Source organism: Pteropus vampyrus, unplaced genomic scaffold, assembly GCF_000151845.1.
Source record: "Pteropus vampyrus isolate Shadow unplaced genomic scaffold, Pvam_2.0 Scaffold195, whole genome shotgun sequence".
Classification (NCBI taxonomy): Eukaryota; Metazoa; Chordata; class Mammalia; order Chiroptera; family Pteropodidae; genus Pteropus; species Pteropus vampyrus.
Window position 1 is genome coordinate 962,704 of NW_011888976.1, and position 20,352 is coordinate 983,055.

Consider the following 20,352-nt stretch of genomic DNA (forward strand, 5'->3'; position numbering starts at 1 on the left):
AATTCTTAACTGCTATGACTAAAATTTCTTAATGACTCTATCATTACCAGTGAATAATCCTACTCTTTATTTAACCTGGAAGTGAAGTGGAGGGTATTGCTTATGAATAGGCTCATTTATATTTGTAAGAAAAACTGGCAGTAACTACAAAAACTCATTTATTCAATTTGAATAAAGTAAATATTGATACTAGACTTTATGTTTAAAGAGACTTGTCTGGCAAGTGAGTCATGTTTTAACAATAACCATAGTAAAAGAGGAAAAAAATTAGAGAAGTTAAATAAAAGGCTAATAAAACCTGGAGGAAACAGCTCAGTGTTTTCTTTTAAACCCTGAAGAACACCAAACATATATTATGTTGCATAAAGAGTCATTTTAAGAAAAGACTTATTAACAATCCAATAGCAGAGTCAGCACTAAGAATTTCAATGATATCCAACTCAAAAATACATAGGGAGAGTAAAGTTATTTTATTAAATCATGCACATCACGTGTGTTAGTGCAAATAGTTTAATCTGTACTCCAGAAATTCTATTGTACTTTATATCTTTACAAAATAGATTTAAAACAATTATTTACTTTAAAAAATGTAATTCTGAAGTTAAGCATTTCAGAACAATATTTGCAATAACCTATATACAAGAGGTACTGGGTACCACTGGCATATTAGCATTCTGTGGTGGAGTGGCTTCCTGCAACAGAAAATGATGAAATGAACTATATGACAGTTTTTTCTACAAGTCATTTGTGGACTAATTCCTCCATAAATCTAGTGATCCTCGAACAGCAAATCCCGAATAGCTTAAAATATAACCTTTTAAAGTATAAACAATGACTGCCAAACATCACAAGGCAAATTATATCCTAAACTTCTATTTCAATACTTGGCTAGGCCTGTGGATTGCCACAGAACATTTAAGCCAATTCACTGACATTCCCTCCCAGTCTTCACTGACTGAAAAATTTAACCATGTGATATTTAAGATATTCTATGATCTAAATAAACTTTATTGACGTAACTGTGGTGCCGCACAAAACCATAGCTAAACTTTTACTTCTGTGTTTTAAATTTATAACATCAAGCAGTGTTTAGGTGCTTCATTGTGCATGGAACATTATTAATCTTGGGAATAGTGCTTCTCATTAATAGAATGTCCCAATTAACAACAATAAAAAGAAAATAACCAGTTGCATACCCAACCAGGAAATCTGTTGGTAGGTAACAATAGCTTACCTCGAACATTAGTTAGCTTTGAAATATCATAACCAAATTAAGTCAGTAAAAGCTTATCTAAAGAGATATTAATTCTTTCTTCAATTAAACATGCTTGGAGGAAGAGATGATAGAAAAAAAAACCATGCTTCCTAAAATGCTGTATATGAAAGTAACTTGGCTTTAAAAGAAAATATCTCTTTAAATACATGAGGTTTAATAAATTACATTCCAATTGACTCAACAGTTTGGTTTACTGCACTGAAATGATATAATTACTATGTTTTTGCTCCCAGAAATACTTCAGTTTGCTCAAGAAAATACACACGCTCATGGAAAGTTTTTCAAAGTTGATGTCCTCCACATCATCAAGTCACATTAAGGCTGAACAAGTGTGCACGTACTCCTCAAATTATCACTAGAACAGAATATTTCCCAAGTGCATTATTTCTCTTTAAAAAAAAAAAAAAATCCACGCAGAGTTGTCTCTAAATCTTGTTCCCAATAGCTCAGTGGTTTTATAACAAGTAAAAATGGCGTAAATATGTAAAAAATATATATATATGTGTATATATTTCAAACTGATAGGCACTGAGCACACAGGGCCTCTCTTCCCATGTATGTATCGGTTGTTTGGTTTGGGTAGTTATCGAATCAGAAAAATGAATTATCTGGCCATTAAAATTCAGAGTAAAATACCCATAAATTTAATGTTATAAATAATTTGGTGTACCGAGAAGCCTACTTTAGGCCACCATAATATTCAGAATCTCAACATACTAATTTAAAAATTACATGAAAAATTGCAAGCAAATTATTGCTTACAGAAGAATAAAGTCACAATTTTATATTCTCTTTATAGACAGATACATTTTATATAATTTAAAGCAATGACCCTACAGCTGTATTCTTGCACTTCTGCTGTTTTAAGAGGTAAAAAGGAAGAAAATGGTTCTGTCTCTCCCCAGCATGAGTGTGATGCCAGCTTCTAGAGGGAGACGGTGTACGGACTCAAGAAACACTCTCACGGAGAAGCTCTGGCCAGACCCGGCACGTACAGCACGATGGCTGTCACTGCAACCAGGGCAGCCAACATGGGCATCCAGGGCCAGGGTTTCTGTGTGGAAAGAAACCAAGAGTCAATATCACATTCTCCCCTCTCTTTTCATACCTATTAACCTGTTGGGTTCCAGAGAGTCCTGAGTACTCAGAATATTAGAAAAACCTTATCTTTGCATAAGAATGAATTTTTAAAAAGAAAAGAAATAAAGGTGAGGGAGTGCAGGTGTGAAGAGAGCCATAATAGCAGGAGCTCTTTTAGAGGGCCATTGTGTGGAAGCCTGATTTATCTCAGCAAAGTCTTGGGTAGCTTTTAATTTTGTTACAGTTGAAACCTAACAGTGACTTCTAAGAAATGCTCTGGGCTCAGCCTGCTTTATTTATTCTGGTACCCATATATTACGACTAACTTATGTACACAGATGTCTACACTATGTTTCTACCTAAAATGTTTATTTATTGATAAAAACCGGACTCAACTGGTGGGGTAGCTTTATACAAAGGGCTGGCGTATAAGTTGATAGAAAAAAAAGTGGTCTAAGTTTTGATCCTCTCTAATTTGAAACCATGTAAGACAAAATCAGATGGGGTTCAAGATGGAGAAGTGCTATTTAGGGACACTATGTAGTTGATACTTTTGGTAAAGACCATGTCCAGTGTAATAATGTCATACAATCATCTTATATAATCTATTAACATGCACGCCTGCTGAGGCAAGCGTGGATGGGCTGGTCCCTGTTAACTTTCAGAGGGCTTTACATATCAACTGGCTTTGGTTGATAGCTTTATTTTCACTACGGTCTTAGAGTCTTATTGAGAAAGTTGGCTATTAAAGATATATTCTACTGTTGCAGATCAGGGTTCAGAAAGATGTGGGATAGGTTTACTCTTATAAGTAAATGCACATTGTGGCTGAGATTGTGAGCCAATGGTCCATTATGCTAATCTCATCCTTTTTAATCTTTATAGCCATGGTGTGAAGAAACTACACTATGAAAAAGAAGAGGGAAGGTAGGAGGGGGAAGAAAGCTGGCTGAAAACTTCAAAGAGGCAAACTCTTCATTTCTCATTCGAATTTGATTAAAAATATAATTGGGAAGGGGTTACTAATATTGCAGAAATTTATAGTTTACTCCAGTTTGCTAGAGACAAAGACCAAGTTAAAGGCAGAATATTAAAAACTGGTTAGGTTGAAATTAATTCATGGTTAGCATTACTACAAAGGCAACAAGACAAAATGTTATGTGATTAGTTGATTGTTCAGTTCATTCATATGACACAATACATGGCATACTAAATGAAGGGTTTGCTTCAGGTAACAAAATACCTGTGTGGTTTTGCCATGCATTATATTACAAATATGGCACAAACAGGTGACGGGGACAAACAGACAAGGACTCAACAGTATTGCTTGTACCTTTCTCTACCACAATGGACCGAAACACCAAAACAGGAAAGCCAGGAATAGGCCGATGAATACGGCTGGGACGGGTTGTAATATGGAAGGCTAAAGAAGGGAAGGGATATTAAAATCATTTTATGCTATAAAAAAATCAGATAAGATGATTTAGACCTCAGGGAGGTAGGAGAAAGGGTAGGAAGACTGAGGTAATAGAAGTAAGAGCACTCAGGTTTTGTACTGAATCAAACATTTTAAAGACATCTAATACAATCCAGAATGGAGTGTGGTATGTAAGCTGGCAGACTATCAGTTTAAAAGGAATAGCTGGAGGCAATGGCATTGTGGGTGTCCCTAACATCCTAATGAAATGTAGCATGTTGAGACAGAGCAATGACAACACCTCAATAACTGATGCTCTGCTTGACAGTACATTATTTTTGTTCCATACTTGGAATCCATTATTTGACAATGAGTACATTGGAAATGGTTGTAGTTTATTTTATTGCTCCATCAAAACCTTTTTTTAAACCAGAACTCTTTTGCCTGAGGTGATACTGCATTCAAGTTTAAAAATAAATGCCCTGTGATGCGTGCTTCCTAAACCAAGCAAGAGATATGATACAATGTACGATAAACATTTGGTATATGAGGACAGGCAGCTAAGTTTCAGGGCTTTCAGTTATATTACCAGAATATAATCAATTTTTAAAAGTAAAAGAAAATGACCACAATGAATATTACAGAGTAATATTTTAGTACCATAAGTCCGATATCATAAAAAATTTACCCTTAAGGTAAATTATTTGTACAACTATAAATAATAACAAGGTTACTTTTGAAAGGTTCTAACTACAGGGGGACCCATTCGGATTATGCTAGATGTCTTCACAGGTTAATTTAGTGGAAGGTGAACTGAAATTCCATACTCAGAGGGATATGAATTAAGATAAAAGAAAGAAGTTACCAAACCATTATGATATGATTTCAGAAGAGTTCTGTAATCTACATTTTCAAAATAAATGCAATTTATTTTTGCTTAGCATAAAGCCTCCAGACTCAATTAATCAACTTCTAAAAGGATTCCAACTAAGCAACAAGCTTTATTTTCTAAAAAACTAAGACCTTCTTTAGCAAAGGACAGTTGGACACAACTCATGAGCATTCTGTGATGGCCATGCAACATCATTCTTTCATATTTGTGCTGCGAGTTAAGGAAAGTGCCTTCCTCTGTAGGAAGTGTGTGACTCACACTCACTGCAGTGTCCAAGCCATGACAAGAGTTTGAAATAAGTCAGAGCACAACCAACTACACTGAACATCATCCATCAGTTAGGGCCCACAAAGGCAATGACCACCAAAACATATAACACGACATTTATTTAGTATAACATCTTTTTAAGACCATCTGCCTTTCTAGCAAATGCAAAACAATATTAAACTCAATTTATACCAAAATGTTCCAACTTCTCTTTCTCTCCCTCCCCCCTGCCACGCATCCCTACAGAAACTCACCAAATACTTCCTAATATTTATAGTAGGCTAAAAAGACACTAAGCTTTTTAGGAATATGCCTTGGTGAGAACATTAACAGTATAAAATGAAAACCATAATTAAGTCTCCATTTTTAGATATAGCCAAATGCTAAGGAGTCAACATGAACTACTCTTTCTTAGGTGGGTCTCTGGTGGTACAGTGCTTCATTTCCCAGCAGGGGAAATACAAGAGCCAAATGATGGTGTAGTGACAGAACTTCAGATTCATCTGGGAAAAGCTGACAGTTCTTAGGTAATTATTTTTCTTACAAACAAGGCTCTTCCTCTAGGTAGTCTTTAGGTTCTTCTAGGAGTACAGAGTAAAGGGGAAAATTCTTACTAAAAAAAACCTCGCAGTACAACTATTCCATCATGGCATTTCATAATGAAAAGTTTAGTTCATGTTTATTACAGGCCTTAGTTTCTCAAGTCAGTAATAAATCTTCTGAAACATCAATTTCAGGGCCCTCACCTGCCTTTCAATCAAAGCTAAGCCAAGTTTGCAAAGACTTACATTATTTCCTTTCTCTCGGAGCAGCTTCAGGTTGTCTTTACACTGTTTGAGCTCATCAGTGATTGACTGTTTTTCCTGCTCAGTCATTTCAAACTTCAACTTCAGTTCTGAGAGTACAGTCTGTGTCTTTTCGTACTAAAGGCAAAGAAAAAAGAGTGTGCAGACTCAACTTAAAATGGGTATGAAGTTATGGTCCTAGTTAGGCTTACATAGCAGATCTATTTCGTTACCTGCAACACCAAAGTCAAGCCTTTTTTGTTTTAAGGAGAATAAGAATCATTTGCACTAATAATAAGATTCTTTAATGTTAACTTGATTATATGTAAGAATTTTCTGGAATTAAAAAAATTAAAAATTGAGAAGTCACCATTGTGTCATATAAAGGATCACTTTTCCCACTGAGTTAGAAGAGAAAAGCAAAATTTCAAACTGAGCAAAAGAAAGCAAGTGAAGAAAACTCCATAGCTTAATTAAATAGCAAGGTTAGGAAGTTTATATCCTGGTAAGCAACGTCGGCCAAGCTATTTTAGTCTTGAAGTCCAAAGTATTAATTCCCATTAGGCCTTTCTTTATACGAGGTATATAGGGTATAACAAGTGTTTTGGATAGCTGAATTTACAGGCAGATGAAGCAAAGAAATACATCTAAGGTACTAACCACTATGACTGAGGACATTTCTATCTCTCCAGTTAAATTTATAAGCATCAATTAAAAATAATTTTTAAAAATCTTTTCTGATATTTTTCCATAGTTCTGAAGCTACTTCCTGCTCTGAAAAAACAGTTCACTGTATATAACTTGACTTTGAGATGCAGTAGCTATCCCTTTTACACAGGTGATGTCAATGTGAAACATAGTATGATTTGCCCCTACTTTAAATGCCCCCGGAGGCAGGAATTTTAGACTGGTTCTACTTTTAGATATTGCATCTTACATGCAAGTTGGGCTCCCAGTCAAAGAACAAAGACTGTTCTGCTGCTGGCTGTGCCTCTGTCTTGGCCTCTGTTGCCCCATTCTGCCATCTCTGAAGGTTTTAGAAGAAAGAAAGAAAGACAAGGGCTGAGTATAAAATATACCATGGGTCTGGCATACCAGAAGGTTTCTCCTTTTCCCTAAATATAGCCCATGAGGCTGGAAAGTCTCCAGCTCTTTTATGCCTATATCCTAGAAATTCTACAATAAAGGATATCTTTATATGGTGTTTCTGAATAATGCAAATATCTTAGAATGATTATTTAGGAACTTATCATTATGCATTCCAAAGATAGATATTAAGAAGGATGCCAATGTACAAAAACATTAGAAGAAATGGAGGCAGGGGAATTAGGGTCAGCAGAGAGGTCACTAGAACGTGGAAGGAAAGATATGAGTACAGAGAGGAAGGTAAAATATGAAAGGAGCTCCCTATTACCTACCAACATTCTCAAAACAAGTCCAGGTAGTATGCCAGAGAATGAACTGAGGAGTAAGATTTATGGACTTTATGACAGCTTTTTTTGTGGGGTCTATGGACTTCCTTCCAGAATGCAGGTTATGAGCGGCTGCCAAGGCAAATTCAGTGTACCTAGACTAGTCTCCAAACCTTAGAATAATCAATTCTCAATAATCTGATTCTTAACAAGGACTAAAAAATAAGTGAAAAGTGCTTTGCTAACCTAAATTTTCCCTTACTTTCCCTTTCCACCATTCTCACACCCAGCCTGCCCTTGACATCAAAGTGCTTAGTCATTTCTCCATTGCAAGAGCTGTGAAGCAGAATGACAGGAAGGCAGCTCGATCAGGAAGATCCGGCTGTTTACCTTCAGCATGTGAGTTGGGTGGGAAGGACTCTGGCCTCAGTGCAAGATGGTGAAGCCAAACAACTTGCCTGAGTCAGTCTTTGCAGGGTGGACTTGTGTGTTCAATGTACTACAAATTCTTAAGTCAAATATAAAGGTGATATACCATTATTCTTCTCTTATTACTGATGGTTAAAATTTACTGTTTACATGTACTTTTCCTTTGTTAAATGTTCAAATAAAAGCTGCCATATGTAAAAATTTAATTGTTGGAGCAAAGGTCACCTTCTGCAGCCTTAGTTTGAAATCTCGCTGGATATCATTTTTGCTCCATCTTGCTTTCTAACTAGGTGGTGAGAAACGAGCTAAGTTGTGACTAAAGTGGAAATACCACACAATACACCAACACCTTTGGTTTTTCTACATACAAATAATCCTATCTGGGCCTCCTTATTAGCTTGTAATATTTTAGCCTTTTACAGTGCTGAAGATACATAATCGTGGTACTATGCATATTAATCATGATTCTATGAGAGAAAGAAGAACAAAGGGGAAATATTGAAAGGGAACATATGTGCATTAATAAAAATATTTGCAGTGGATTACACAGATATAAGAACCTCTTTAAAGAACATTTTAGTTACAGACTAGTATCAAATCGCTGACATCAGGACAAACAAGAAAGAGAAGCAATTTTACATTACAAAAGACTGTGATGACTACACGTCATTTGACAATGGAAAACAATGAACAAGAAAATAGAAAAAAAACATATTGACAAGATCAGACATATTTTTAAATGTGCTGCATTTAATGCAATCCAAAGGCTATCAACAATTTAGATGCTGTGGCAACATGCCACTGCCACTTGTGGAAACAGTTAAAGCATTTTTGCACTGATTGGGTAGTGACCAAAAGCAGGCAAACAAATAATGCAACAAAATGGTTAATGCATTCATAGTAACATACAATAGAATCATCTTCCAACCACAGCATTCTTCCTAGATTTTGAAAGAATTATGGCATATGGACTGGAAGGACACAAAGTGCTTACAGTATTAAATACCAGGATATTTACTTTGGCACAAAATTTGTATTCAAACTAAATAAAATGAGATTTCTCCCAAAACAAATATCCTTAGCAAGAGGATATAAATGAATATATTACAAAATCAATATGGCCACATATAAATAAAGAATGTTACAGGTTTTTTTTTTTCCCTTTAAGAACAAACATGAAGACAGAAAAACAATAATCATTTCCAAGTTCAAGATACCACAAGGAAAGGAAAAAGCACAAAAAACTATATTAATTAAACAGATCTTCTAAAAACAATTTCGAGAAAATTCATTATTAAAGACAAAGAATTGTCTTCACCTTCCTTCTATTTATAACAAATCCTTCTTTTAAGAGAATCTACAACTGGGGTGGGCCCTAACCAGTAGATCAAGATGCATCATCCTTCTCCATCCCCGAGCTGGTCAGGAGTCAATGTAGGGAGTAGTATAAAGCCAGAAGGACTGAACACAGCTTTTACGGCCCCATAGTCAACTTCAAGGCTTTGCTCAGGAAGAGGCTGGGTGGGGTCACTGCTCCAAAGTCAATTCTCACCCTTTTTAACATGATTTTTTAAAAAGACACCAAGTCAAGGTTTTAAGCAAAATGACATGAAAAGAAAGTATGCAAATTTGTGAAGAAGGGGAAATAGGGATGGGGAGGGTAGGTGGGAAGAAGTAAAAGGTCACAGAACATGTGTTTTGCTGGCTGTCTATATGAATTTTAAGTAACTTCTCAGGCCAGTTTCACCTGAAGTGTTTAAAAAGCATGATAATAGTGTGGCCCTAGTTTGCTTTCCCACGTATTCTAAGTAAAATAAGGTATTGTCTTTGAAAGAGAAACAATGAATTGAGTGATCTGGTACAAAAGGCTTTTCATATAGGTTAACTAATTGGTAGAGAAAAAATTTTAATGTAACTTTGTATATTTATATTTTTGAGGCCAAACCCTACTAATGAATTCTCTATATGTGTATCATGATATACAACTAGAAATAACCATGTAGAAATGCTCCAAGTATCAATTTTGTGACAGGTAATGACTTTGTTTCTAACTAGCATGAATATCTGATTTGCCTTTGGCTTTAAGTCCAACCATAATTGGGCTCATGTCTTTTCACTTTACCTCTTTCTGTACATCCTTTGCTTGGTTTTCAGCCTTACTGAGAAGAGTTTTTAAATCAGCTGAATCCCGAAGATGCTGTTCTTTTAAGGATCCCACTTGATTCTCGAGCTCTTTTCTAGTCATCTGAAGGATGCTGAGATCACTGGTAAGCTCTAAACTCTGCTTCTGAGAACTGTAAAATAAATATTGACAGAGTTATTCATGTAGAAATAGACACAGCAGAAAGTCTAATTCCTTATACATTTCACCAGGAGGGATGGACTAGATTTCAGAGGAGAAAAGAAAAGTGTAAAAAGGAATAATAAGTAAAAAGTGTTAAAATATCAAAAAAGGTAACTTTAAAGCTGTGTCTTATTTTCAGATAATCAAATATACACAAAGATTAAAAATTTAAAAAGATTCAGTGTAGGTCTTCTACAGGAAAGAACAGCATATATTTCAACTATTACAAGTTTAAGTACTTAACAAATAGGATGGGGGACAAAACCTTAAAGTTTAGGAGCCACTGACAAATCAAGTAAAGATAAATCTACTCAAATGAGAAGATACATCAAACCATGAAAAAGCCCAGGACAAAGAACCAAGAGACTGAGTTCTAGACCCCAGCTCTGTCACTAATTAGCTGTGGGATGTTGAGCAAGTCATTAAACTGGTGTAATTTCATTCTCTGAGTAAGCATTTCCTGAGCTCTTAGATCTGTGCTAGGCATCATGTTTTACAGACACAAATAACACAAGGGGTGTCCCAGGCCCTCCACTGCCAAACAGGAAGACAGAACTCAATATCTGAGGCTGTTTTCTAACTTAAATTGTACAATTACTTTTATATCTTGATGGAAAAAAAATAACTCCAATTTACACACTAGCAAACTAGATTGAGAAGCATAAATAGAAATTCTTTTTTTGACTCCTTCTATATTACAGATGACAAAGAACAAAAGACCTGTATAATGCAGCTGTGTTAAAGAATGAAGTAGTTAAAGGAGGACAGGTTTTCAAAATGACAGCTTTATGCCTCTCAGGATGAACTGTAAGACTCAGACTCAATACTGCAACTGAGGTACTATACATTATAAATCCCATTCCAACTGTATGCTAGGCAGATTCTTAGGGGCAGGTCTGATGTTAACAGACCAATAAAGCTAGGAACTAAATGGCAGATGAGACCCTGTAAAAAAAGGACTAGCTTCTAAATACAAGTATACTGGAGAGGCTTACCCAATAAATTTAGAGAACTACTAAACCAGAAAAGTTTAAGAAAAAAAATTAATTTGTCTTAAATAGTTTATGAGTTTAGGCAGACAACTTGACCAATAATCTAATATAGTCCACCCTCTGGGACCTAACATTTTTAAGCCACATGCTTGTAACTCATAAGGAGTTTGTTGGCTTATTTTTTAATACTTAAAATTTGAACTAAAAATATAACATTTAATACTCTGTCACATTCCAATTATTAATCACATTTCAAAAATGAAGGACCAAGTCCAAATTTTTAAAATATCAATAATTCCAAAATAAGAATAATTTAAGATAATCATTACTGGTAATCCAACATCAGTATTTCTTGCTTGTTAGAATACTAAACTAAGTGGATTCATGAAGAACCAAATGTATTCCAAATATAAAGAATTTGAGTGTCTATATCATCTTACACATACTTTATAACCAAACAATTTGCCTATATGTGTGGTCACATAGATAATCAGTTGATACACTCATATGTGTGTGTATATGTATTCATATATATTTTTGTATTTGGGGCCTTTATTATGTCCTATTCATATTTTGGAATTGATTTTACAAACTTCTATATGTTATGAACAAATATTTGTTGTATTTTTTTATCATTAATTATCTCTAAACATTAAAAACACACATAAATGTACAAAAAGACTACATAAAGATATGACACTGGAAGAGAAAATGCTTTATAGATATTGATATTGAGAACATATGGTATTTTAAGGAGGAGTTTTAGAGAATAAATCAGCATATCTTGTTCCTTCAACTAGTTCTTGCTTTTTAAAAATGTATAATCATTATAATTGTTTTTGTTTTTATACACAGATAATGAGGCTTACTCTTTTGATATATCTAGTCTTTTTTTCACTGTTTTCCCTAAAGCTTGTTTTATATGGGAACTGACCTTGACCACTGAGTTTTTGCTAACCTCAATGCCCTTGAGGAGTACAACCACAAGGCTAACGAAAGAATGATGACTTCCATTTTTGGTGTACTACTATCATGTTCTGAATTAGAACACATTGTTTAAATATAAATACAGAACAGATTAAATTTTTAAGGAAAAATTTTGTTGAAATAAATCTATTGTATTCACTGGTTTGCCTGTAAGGTACTGAATATTAGAAAGATTTAACTGGTTTTAGAGAAGTTTTAATCTTATATATTACTCTTTATATAACGCTGTTTGAAATTCTGAAGCTGAATTTGTATTTTTCAATAGTATAAGTTCTTTATTATAGTCATCTCCTGATCACCCTTATTAAAAGAAGGGATCAGGGATCACTGGCATGAAAGAAAAGCAAACTTGTAATTGAAATTTACTATCGTTTAGTTTATAGGGCCAATTCGATCACTAATTATAGATTTTTGCTGTTTGTTTGTTTGAGAGGGAGCATTTAATGAATCTGTATTCCATGAGCACATCAAAAGGAAAGGAAATGTATGATGATGTGGGCAGGAAAAAAATGCTGAAGTATTCATTTACCATGGTTAACCTGCCAAATAGTCAGAGTCTGGCTGAACATTTTGCTCCAAAAAGGTATTTATTTAAGTACCAAAATTAAATTTAATTTAGATGAAAATATGAGATAAAGGAATATCTTGAAGCTAAAAAAGAGTTCTTGCATACTTGTGCAATTCTTTCTCTTGACGCTGCAGTTCTGATGATAGCAAAACATTTTCCTTTTTTAGAGAATGACATTCAGTTTCCAATACATTCCATTCCTTTCTCAACTTCTCTAGTTCACCTAAAAGAGTCCCAAAACATGTTTGTTAAATATAGGAACATAACTTCCATAGTAATTCAAGGAATAAAGGGAAATATTTCAGAGAAGAACATAATTTTTCCTATGTAAAAACAAGTAGATTTTACATGGTTATCCTTAGATTTGTTACTCTGCATCTATACCTCAGGGAAGTTCCATCACCTTGAACTTTTGTAACAATTTTTCCTACTTCATTTTTATAAGACAAATAAATTTTAATAGTATTTAAATAAAATATAAAATTATAAAAAATTTAAGTTTATTGTAGAACTTTGCAGACTTAAAGAATGTTTATAGCCCCAATATAAGAATACCACTTTATACAACTAATTGTTATCAAAGAGAAAAACAGGTTGAATGGTTATTTTGTACAAGTTATCAATGTCAAGAGGTAAGGGCTTTAATGTAAAATACATTTATGCACCTTGTAGCCTTATTGCTTCCTCTCTCTGCTGATCCTCACACTGCTGACATCGAAGCTGAAAACTGTTTTGAAGACCAGTGATTTCTTTCTCATATTCAGATGCTGCTTTTCGCCACCGCTCAAGCTCAGCTCGCACCTTCTTAAGCTCTTCTTGTAAAGAAGCAATGTCAGTGTCCCGCTCAGAGGCAGCCCTTTCTGCTGCTTGATGAAGAAGCAAAATTTCATCTCGGGCACTAAGCAATTCATCTCGAGTGCTTGTGATTTCACTGTCTTTCTCCTCCCGGAGATTCTCAATATTGATGTGTAACCTCTGCAGTTGGGCTACAAAAGTATATTTATCCATCATTTTCTTAATCCACGGCAATTAGGAATAAAAGAACAGCTCATATGAGACTATAGTTACTAAACAGCCCAGGCTGTCACACCTGTTTGTTGCTTTTGATTAAACTTACAAGCAATCTATGTTTAATGCGGAATGTCAAAATACAGAAACACAAAGAGAAAAAAAATCAGTGATCTTTATTTCCCCTACACAAATTGTTTTTAACATTTGCTACTTAATCCTTCTAGATATTTTCTATGCATTTATATACATTAAAAACAAAAAATAAGGAGTGATCATAATATATGTAGTATTCTCTATTCTGCCGGTGCTGAACATCTTTTAGTAACAAAAAATAGCTATACTGTAACTTTTTTGGCTGATCCTTTATTTTAGACATTGTAGGCTATTTAGTTTTTAATTACTAGAAACAGTGTTGCTTATAACACAATCCTGACTTTTTTCCTTAGGGTAAATTCCCTTGACATAGAATTGCTTGGTCAAATGGTAAGCATTAGAAAAACCTTTGATGTTCGATTAAATTTTTTGTTCAAATGTCAATTCTTTAAAGAAGATTTCACTGATGACTTATCTAAAAATAGCTCGCTGTCATTCTCTACCCTTTACTCTGCCTCTACTGGATGTTACATTATATTATTTGCTTATTGTTTCTCTTTTCCACTAAACTGTACATCTCGTGCATGCTCTATCCCCAATACTAGCAAAGTAAACAATCAGGAATTATTGGTTGAATTAATAAAATTAAAGAATACTGCCTAATCAAAGAGGTACATTTTTAAAAGATTTGGTCTCATGCCCTTATGATCAAACCGAAAATAATCTGTATAAAATTATATTTGGTTCAGAAGTAAAATATTAGTCTTGGTTATTATAATTCAACTAAATTATAGATAGAAAAAGTTCCTTAGGTAGAAGAAAAGATAATTAAAATAATTAAGAGTACTAAAGTTGGAAGAGGGGGAGGTTGCTCCATAAATAAACATTAAATATTATGCTATTTAAGTCTATAGGAAGTATCGAGGTAACTGGTTCAAGATCTGAAAAGACACAATGATAACATGACCATGGATTTGTGGATAAAGTCCTGAAATACACATGCTGGCACTAGGGGGCACTCAATGATGCCTAGGTAAGACAGTTTTAAGATAAAAGACAGCACTATATCACAGAACCTTTAGGGAAAACTGCCCAAACACAATACAGGATGGAAATACAGATTCAAATCAGATTTACATAAGCTAATGGATAACGACATTAAGCTATAAGAGTTTAAAAAGTTTTCAACTTAAAAAGATATACAATTTGCCTCAGAAATTCTAATTTGACCACGATAAAGTTAAAATTTTTAAATAATTCAAATATTCCACTCCAAAATAAGAAAAGAAAACCCCAAAAGATTGTTTTTTTCTGGAATATGTTAGGGCAAATATCATAGGTCTCATACAATGACTATCCATTTCTTCTGAACTAAAATTGTTTGGCTATTTAATTTCTTCTCATCTTACCTCTCAAACTAAAATTTTAAAATAACATTGGTTCCCTCTTTGATAATAAAGTCAAATTAATTTTGCTTTAGGAATTTTATAATGGCATAGGAAAAAAAGACCTCTCCTAGGGTATCTCATAATTACAGTCTCACAGTACTAGGAGCACCAGTTTAAAGAAAACCCTTGACAGGCAGGGGTCTTTCTGGTCATTTCTGTAATGACCCTGCAATAGACCACAAAGAGGTAGCAAAACAGTGGGTATGAAGAGCAGCCTATACCATGGAAGGCAGTACAGGGAGCACTATTCCATTCCATGTGGTATATAATTTTTGTTGCAATGTCAAGTGTGCTATGAGCACTAGAAATAATGCCACCAAAAAGCTAAAAGTGCTAATGTACAAGGAGGTCAAAGTGATTTCCTGTCTGAAGGCCCTCTCTACATAACCCAGTAACTCACTACATAATCCAGAAAGTGACAGTCTTACCAAATCCATATCTTTACCCCTGCTCCTCCCATTCCATGTGTCTATTATTGGATTATGAGGGAATCTTCTCTTGTTATCTTCTTTAAAAATAACAAAAGTTCACCCAGTTATAGCCTCAGATTCTAGGTTAGAAGAAAGCCATGAAAAATGGGAAACTTCTGCATTCTTATTTTTCATTCCTTTTGACTCACTAAAAATAAGCAAAACAACAATCTCAAATACCCTTGGGGTGTTCCATACCTTGAAGAACCTGTATTTGTTTAGTGGATTCCTCAACTTGATTTCGATAGGCTTTTCTTTCTTCTTCCAAAAGAGCTAAAAGAAGAACATAGTATACCTAATTTTGTGAGTTAATGTAAGTATTCAAAATTGAGCAGCTGGAAATTTGTAAAAAACTCTTTCCTAAAGCTTACTGAAGGAAACAAAAGTTAGGCAGTAAGTATTATCAGTATTTGCAGTTAGTTTAAAGATTTTAGGAACACAAAACAGTAGTAAGTAATAAATCTATTCAATTTAGTGAGGTTTTCTAGATCTTGTATCACCAAGATAATATGTACTATTCTTCACATGAGAAACATTCTTAATAGTTGTTTATCAGCATTTCGATCTATATTTAAAAACCAAACTTAAAATCTTCATGTTTAGTACCAAGCACAAAGTAAGTGCTAAATAAGTAACTGATGTTTGTTAATATTTTTTCATTACAATTAAATAAATTAGCTTGGACCCTCTAAGAGGCTGAATACCAATTCTAATTTCTTTAGGAAGCAGGAACAAGTTCCCAGTTCTGAGAATTTTGCTCCTTGTCAGGAAAGCCATCTTAGAGAACATGAGGATTCCACAGGCCATTCACTTTCTCTTCATTCTAAGACTTTCTAAGGTACTAACTGACCACAACCAGATAGTTAGTGTGAATGATATAGAAAATGTGAGCTCTAGGGAATAGCAGACTCCACTGGCCTATGACACTACAGATAAGTGAGCTGCTAGAAAAGAAGTGGTTGAGACATTAGAAGATTTGATACCTTAACCTAGACTCATTCCTCCCATTTACTGATGAATAAATACACTATAAAGTCACAAGGAATAGACATTTCCTTTATCTTATAATGAGTAGCTAACATTAGATGTAACTAAAACTTTGAAATTTATATACATTAGGCTTTTTCCCATTTGTTGTACTTAATATGTATTTAACTATTGAGACTTTTTACTGGTATAGGTCTTTCTTGATCTTCACATCAATAATATGAAGAAAGTAGAGCAAATGAACTCTCCTCATTTTATTGACCTGAAAAATATAAATGCAAAGAGGTTACGTGAATGTTTCAAAAACATATGTCTAATAAAGCTGTGGTTCTGAAACAAGATACCATGCCTCCGGACTGCAAATTTGGGGCCATTCAGTTATGTCATGTCGTCGCCACATCCCTTAAAGAATTAAAGTAATCTTGATCTCACCTTGAAGTTCAAAGCATTTTTGTTTACTTGCTCTAGCTAGCTCCTGGGCTTCAATCAATTCCTTTCGAAGATGCTGAATTTCTTGTTTTGCCTCAGTTTCTGACTGTGCACCCTGTAAGTCATCTGACGAAAATGTTTATTTTAAAAGCAAGAGTTAGTATCACACTATAATCTCTACAACCAAAGATTAGCAATCTCTTTCATGTTTAGACATGCATAGTTAAACGACATAGCACAACTAAGTTATGTGAAATTTGGAAGGAAATTATGTTAAGCATTTTAGTTATTTGACCTTGGAGAAAGAACACAGTACAGTTAAATACATATTAGTAATTCATGGCATGGCACTATAAAATGTATAATTTTTTTTTAAGGCTACAGCACCCAGTATTCCTAGGTGGTCTCCCATCCAATTACTAACCAGGCCCGACCCTGCTTAATTTCCGAGATCAGACGAGATTGGGCATGTTCAGGGTGGCATAGACAAAACGTATAAAATGTAGATTAATATATACTAAAAGTATATATTTCACTCATGTAGAGCTTATGTAAGGCTTGAAATTCAGTAAGATGAACATCATGCAATTCTTTATCAATTGAGAAATTTCTTGATAACAAGTCAGAAAAATTACACTTGGAACTGAATTGGAAATGGAAAAACAGAAACAAACTTTTCTTCGAGAAAAAGCATTTCAGTACGATTTCCCCAGCTGTGGAATACAAAATAAAAACTAGGCTGAAAGCTGCATTGTGCTCACTTTGCCATCACTGCTTTCCCCAACACTACACACATAACAAATATTTGCTGAATTTTAAATGACACTTAAATGATTTTATTGCAATAAATCAGATTTAGCATTACATCTCAAACATGCTCCCTTCTGTAATTTCTTTCTTCTCTACTCACTCTGCTCATCTTTCATTGTATTAAAACTTTCTGCTACTGAACACTGCCTGAAATAAATAAATCATCAGGTAGGCTATAAGTCTTCTAACAAATTCTATTTGACTATTACTTTGGTTTACAAATAGCTCACACATAACAACTTTATCAAAAAAGAGCTGAGAATAAAACTTCACAATATGATCACAGTAGGTCTCAGATGTTACATATACACATTTTCATACGCATAGACTATATCTTACTTTTCCCTAGTCAACCTATCAATTCTTCTCTCAAACAGTCTCTTGGTAAGGGTGGGCACATATACATAGAGAGAGGTTTTCCAGTGGCTAAGGCACTGTCACAACAACTACAAAGCTTTTCTTTCAAACCACATGTTGGAGTCTGCAATAGTCCTAGCTGGATTTGTCCTTATGTAGAACAATGTCCTTATTTTTAGGAATATTTAAGAGGGAAGTGTCATGATGCTTAAATCTTATTTTCAAGTGGTTTAGCAAAAAAAAAAAAAAAAAATCCTTCACTAGATATTTTCTTCGTTGTATGTAAGCGTTTTTTAACCTTAGCACTTTTGACATTTTGGGCGAAATAATTCTTTGTTCTGGGGCGTTTGTTGTAGGGTAGTTAGTAGTTTCTCTGGTTTCTACCCATTAGATGCTAGTAGCACTCCCTCTGAGTTGTAACCATCAAAAATATTTCCATATTTTGCCAAATATCCCTTGGGGAGTAAAGCTGTTCCATGTTGAGAACTACTGTTCCATGTTAATAATTTGAAAACCAAGAAAAAACAAATCTATACAAAGCCTTCTTTTCCACAGAAGCATTGGTTGGCAATTCTGAAACTATTTTCTGTGTATTCTAACAATGATCAGATAAATATATTGTAGATAAAAGGAGCCAGGTTTCTCACTGTTGGAGAGGAGAATTACAGATATGGAAATAGGGAATATAGAATTAATCCTGCAGTATAGGGTATAAATTAGAGAATGAACTCTAATAGATTTGAATGTACAGAAAAATAAAGATACAGAAATAAATACAGATATGTGAGATTGTGTAGATATACATACATGCTTGTATATATAATATACATACATATCTATTGCTTATCTCTGTCCATCGAGTGGGCCTAGAATCACAACAAATACTCAGATCTTGGTTTCTAAATACCATTCTCCACTAAAGAGACCTAGGGCTCACTGGAGAAATGGCTGATTTCAGGGCTATGATCAGGAAAAGCATAAGATGAATGGAGAACATCTTTTTCATCAGAAAAAAAAGGCTCAAAGAATGATTGGGTCATGTCAAAAAAGACATAAAGAGCTCCCACTGGCCAAACATGGAACACTTTGAGCATCGAAATAATTAATGATAGTGACAGATTATAATCTACCAAATACAATATGAATCCATGAATTCACACTGATACAGCAGAAGGGAGGGAAGGGAGAAGAGGAAAGAGGGGAAAAGAGAAAACTCTTCCTTAAAGTAGAAAGTCAGCTAATAAATGTTGAAAGAATTATGAAATCACTATTCGGCAACTAACATAGTAGTAACCGATTCAGGCAAGAATCATCAGTAGATGCTAAAACTAAAGAGATAAAAGTTTGAGGAATTACAGGATTTTACATAAAGTTATCATCATCAGTGACAGAATGATTCAAAATCAGAGACTTTCTGATATGATGCCCAATATTATTACTGTTACATTCTTACTAAAAATGCATAGTTTGAATGTAATCATGAAAAAACATAAGATACAGACAAACTAAGGAATATTTAATAAACTAACTATGCTCTTCAAAAATGTCAATGTCATGAAACACAAAGAAAGACTGAGGAACTGAAGAGATAGGACAACAGAATGCAACGCATGACTCAGGATTTTCTTTTGTCATAAAGGTCATTATTGAGACAATCAACAAAATATGAATAAAGGTCTGTGTTTTGATAATAGTAATATATCAATGTCAATTTCCTAATTTTGCAACTTGTATGGTGGTTATATAACAGAAACAGGAAATTCACACTGAAGTATTTAGGAATAAAAGCTATCATGTCTTGCAATGTACTCTTAATAGTTTAGGAACAGAGAGGGAGGGGAAAGGAAAAGGGAGAGGGAGATGGAAAAAACAAATTTGGTAAAATGTTAACATCACATGAGGTGAAATGTTAACATTTGGAGAATCTGGATGAAGGGTACATGGATTCTTTGTTCTAGTCTTATGACTTTTCTATAAGTCTGATAGTGTATCAAAATAAAAAGTCAAAAGAAAAATTTCTTCATATATACACAATACAAATAAAATATAGCAAAATACCAACAATTGTTGAATCTAAGCAATAGGCATATATGTATGTTTTGGTCCTTTTCAACTTTCCTTGTGTTTGAAAGTTTTCATGATTAAAAAGGTCTCTTGAAATTACCAATTCTAATGCCACAATCTTAGAACCTCAATCACTTCTTCCTAAAGTCTTATCCTTAATCTATCTTGCCCTTTTGCATTCTATCCTTCATTGTGATACTACAGCAATTCTCTTACTTAGATCAAGAACCTGCA

The 20,352-nt window shown here is 34.1% G+C and overlaps 1 protein-coding gene and 1 pseudogene across 11 annotated transcripts in view; both read right to left on the reverse strand.

Moving 5' to 3' along the window:
- Positions 1–447: 447 nt before the first annotated feature.
- Positions 448–20,352, reverse strand: part of SLMAP (sarcolemma associated protein) — a 131,581-nt gene continuing 111,676 nt past the window's right edge. For all 11 annotated transcript variants that reach the window (XM_023537650.1, XM_023537648.1, XM_011371780.2 and 8 more), the window contains 8 exons: positions 16,891–17,013; positions 15,670–15,744; positions 13,115–13,435; positions 12,555–12,672; positions 9,681–9,852; positions 5,721–5,855; positions 3,690–3,779; positions 448–2,330 (listed from right to left, as the gene is read on the reverse strand). In XM_023537650.1, the coding sequence (XP_023393418.1) occupies positions 3,696–3,779; positions 5,721–5,855; positions 9,681–9,852; positions 12,555–12,672; positions 13,115–13,435; positions 15,670–15,744; positions 16,891–17,013 (1,028 nt within the window). In that variant the 3' untranslated portion in view covers positions 448–2,330; positions 3,690–3,695. The remainder of the gene's footprint in view (positions 2,331–3,689; positions 3,780–5,720; positions 5,856–9,680; positions 9,853–12,554; positions 12,673–13,114; positions 13,436–15,669; positions 15,745–16,890; positions 17,014–20,352) is intronic.
- LOC111746627 lies at positions 17,263–17,381 on the reverse strand (annotated as a pseudogene).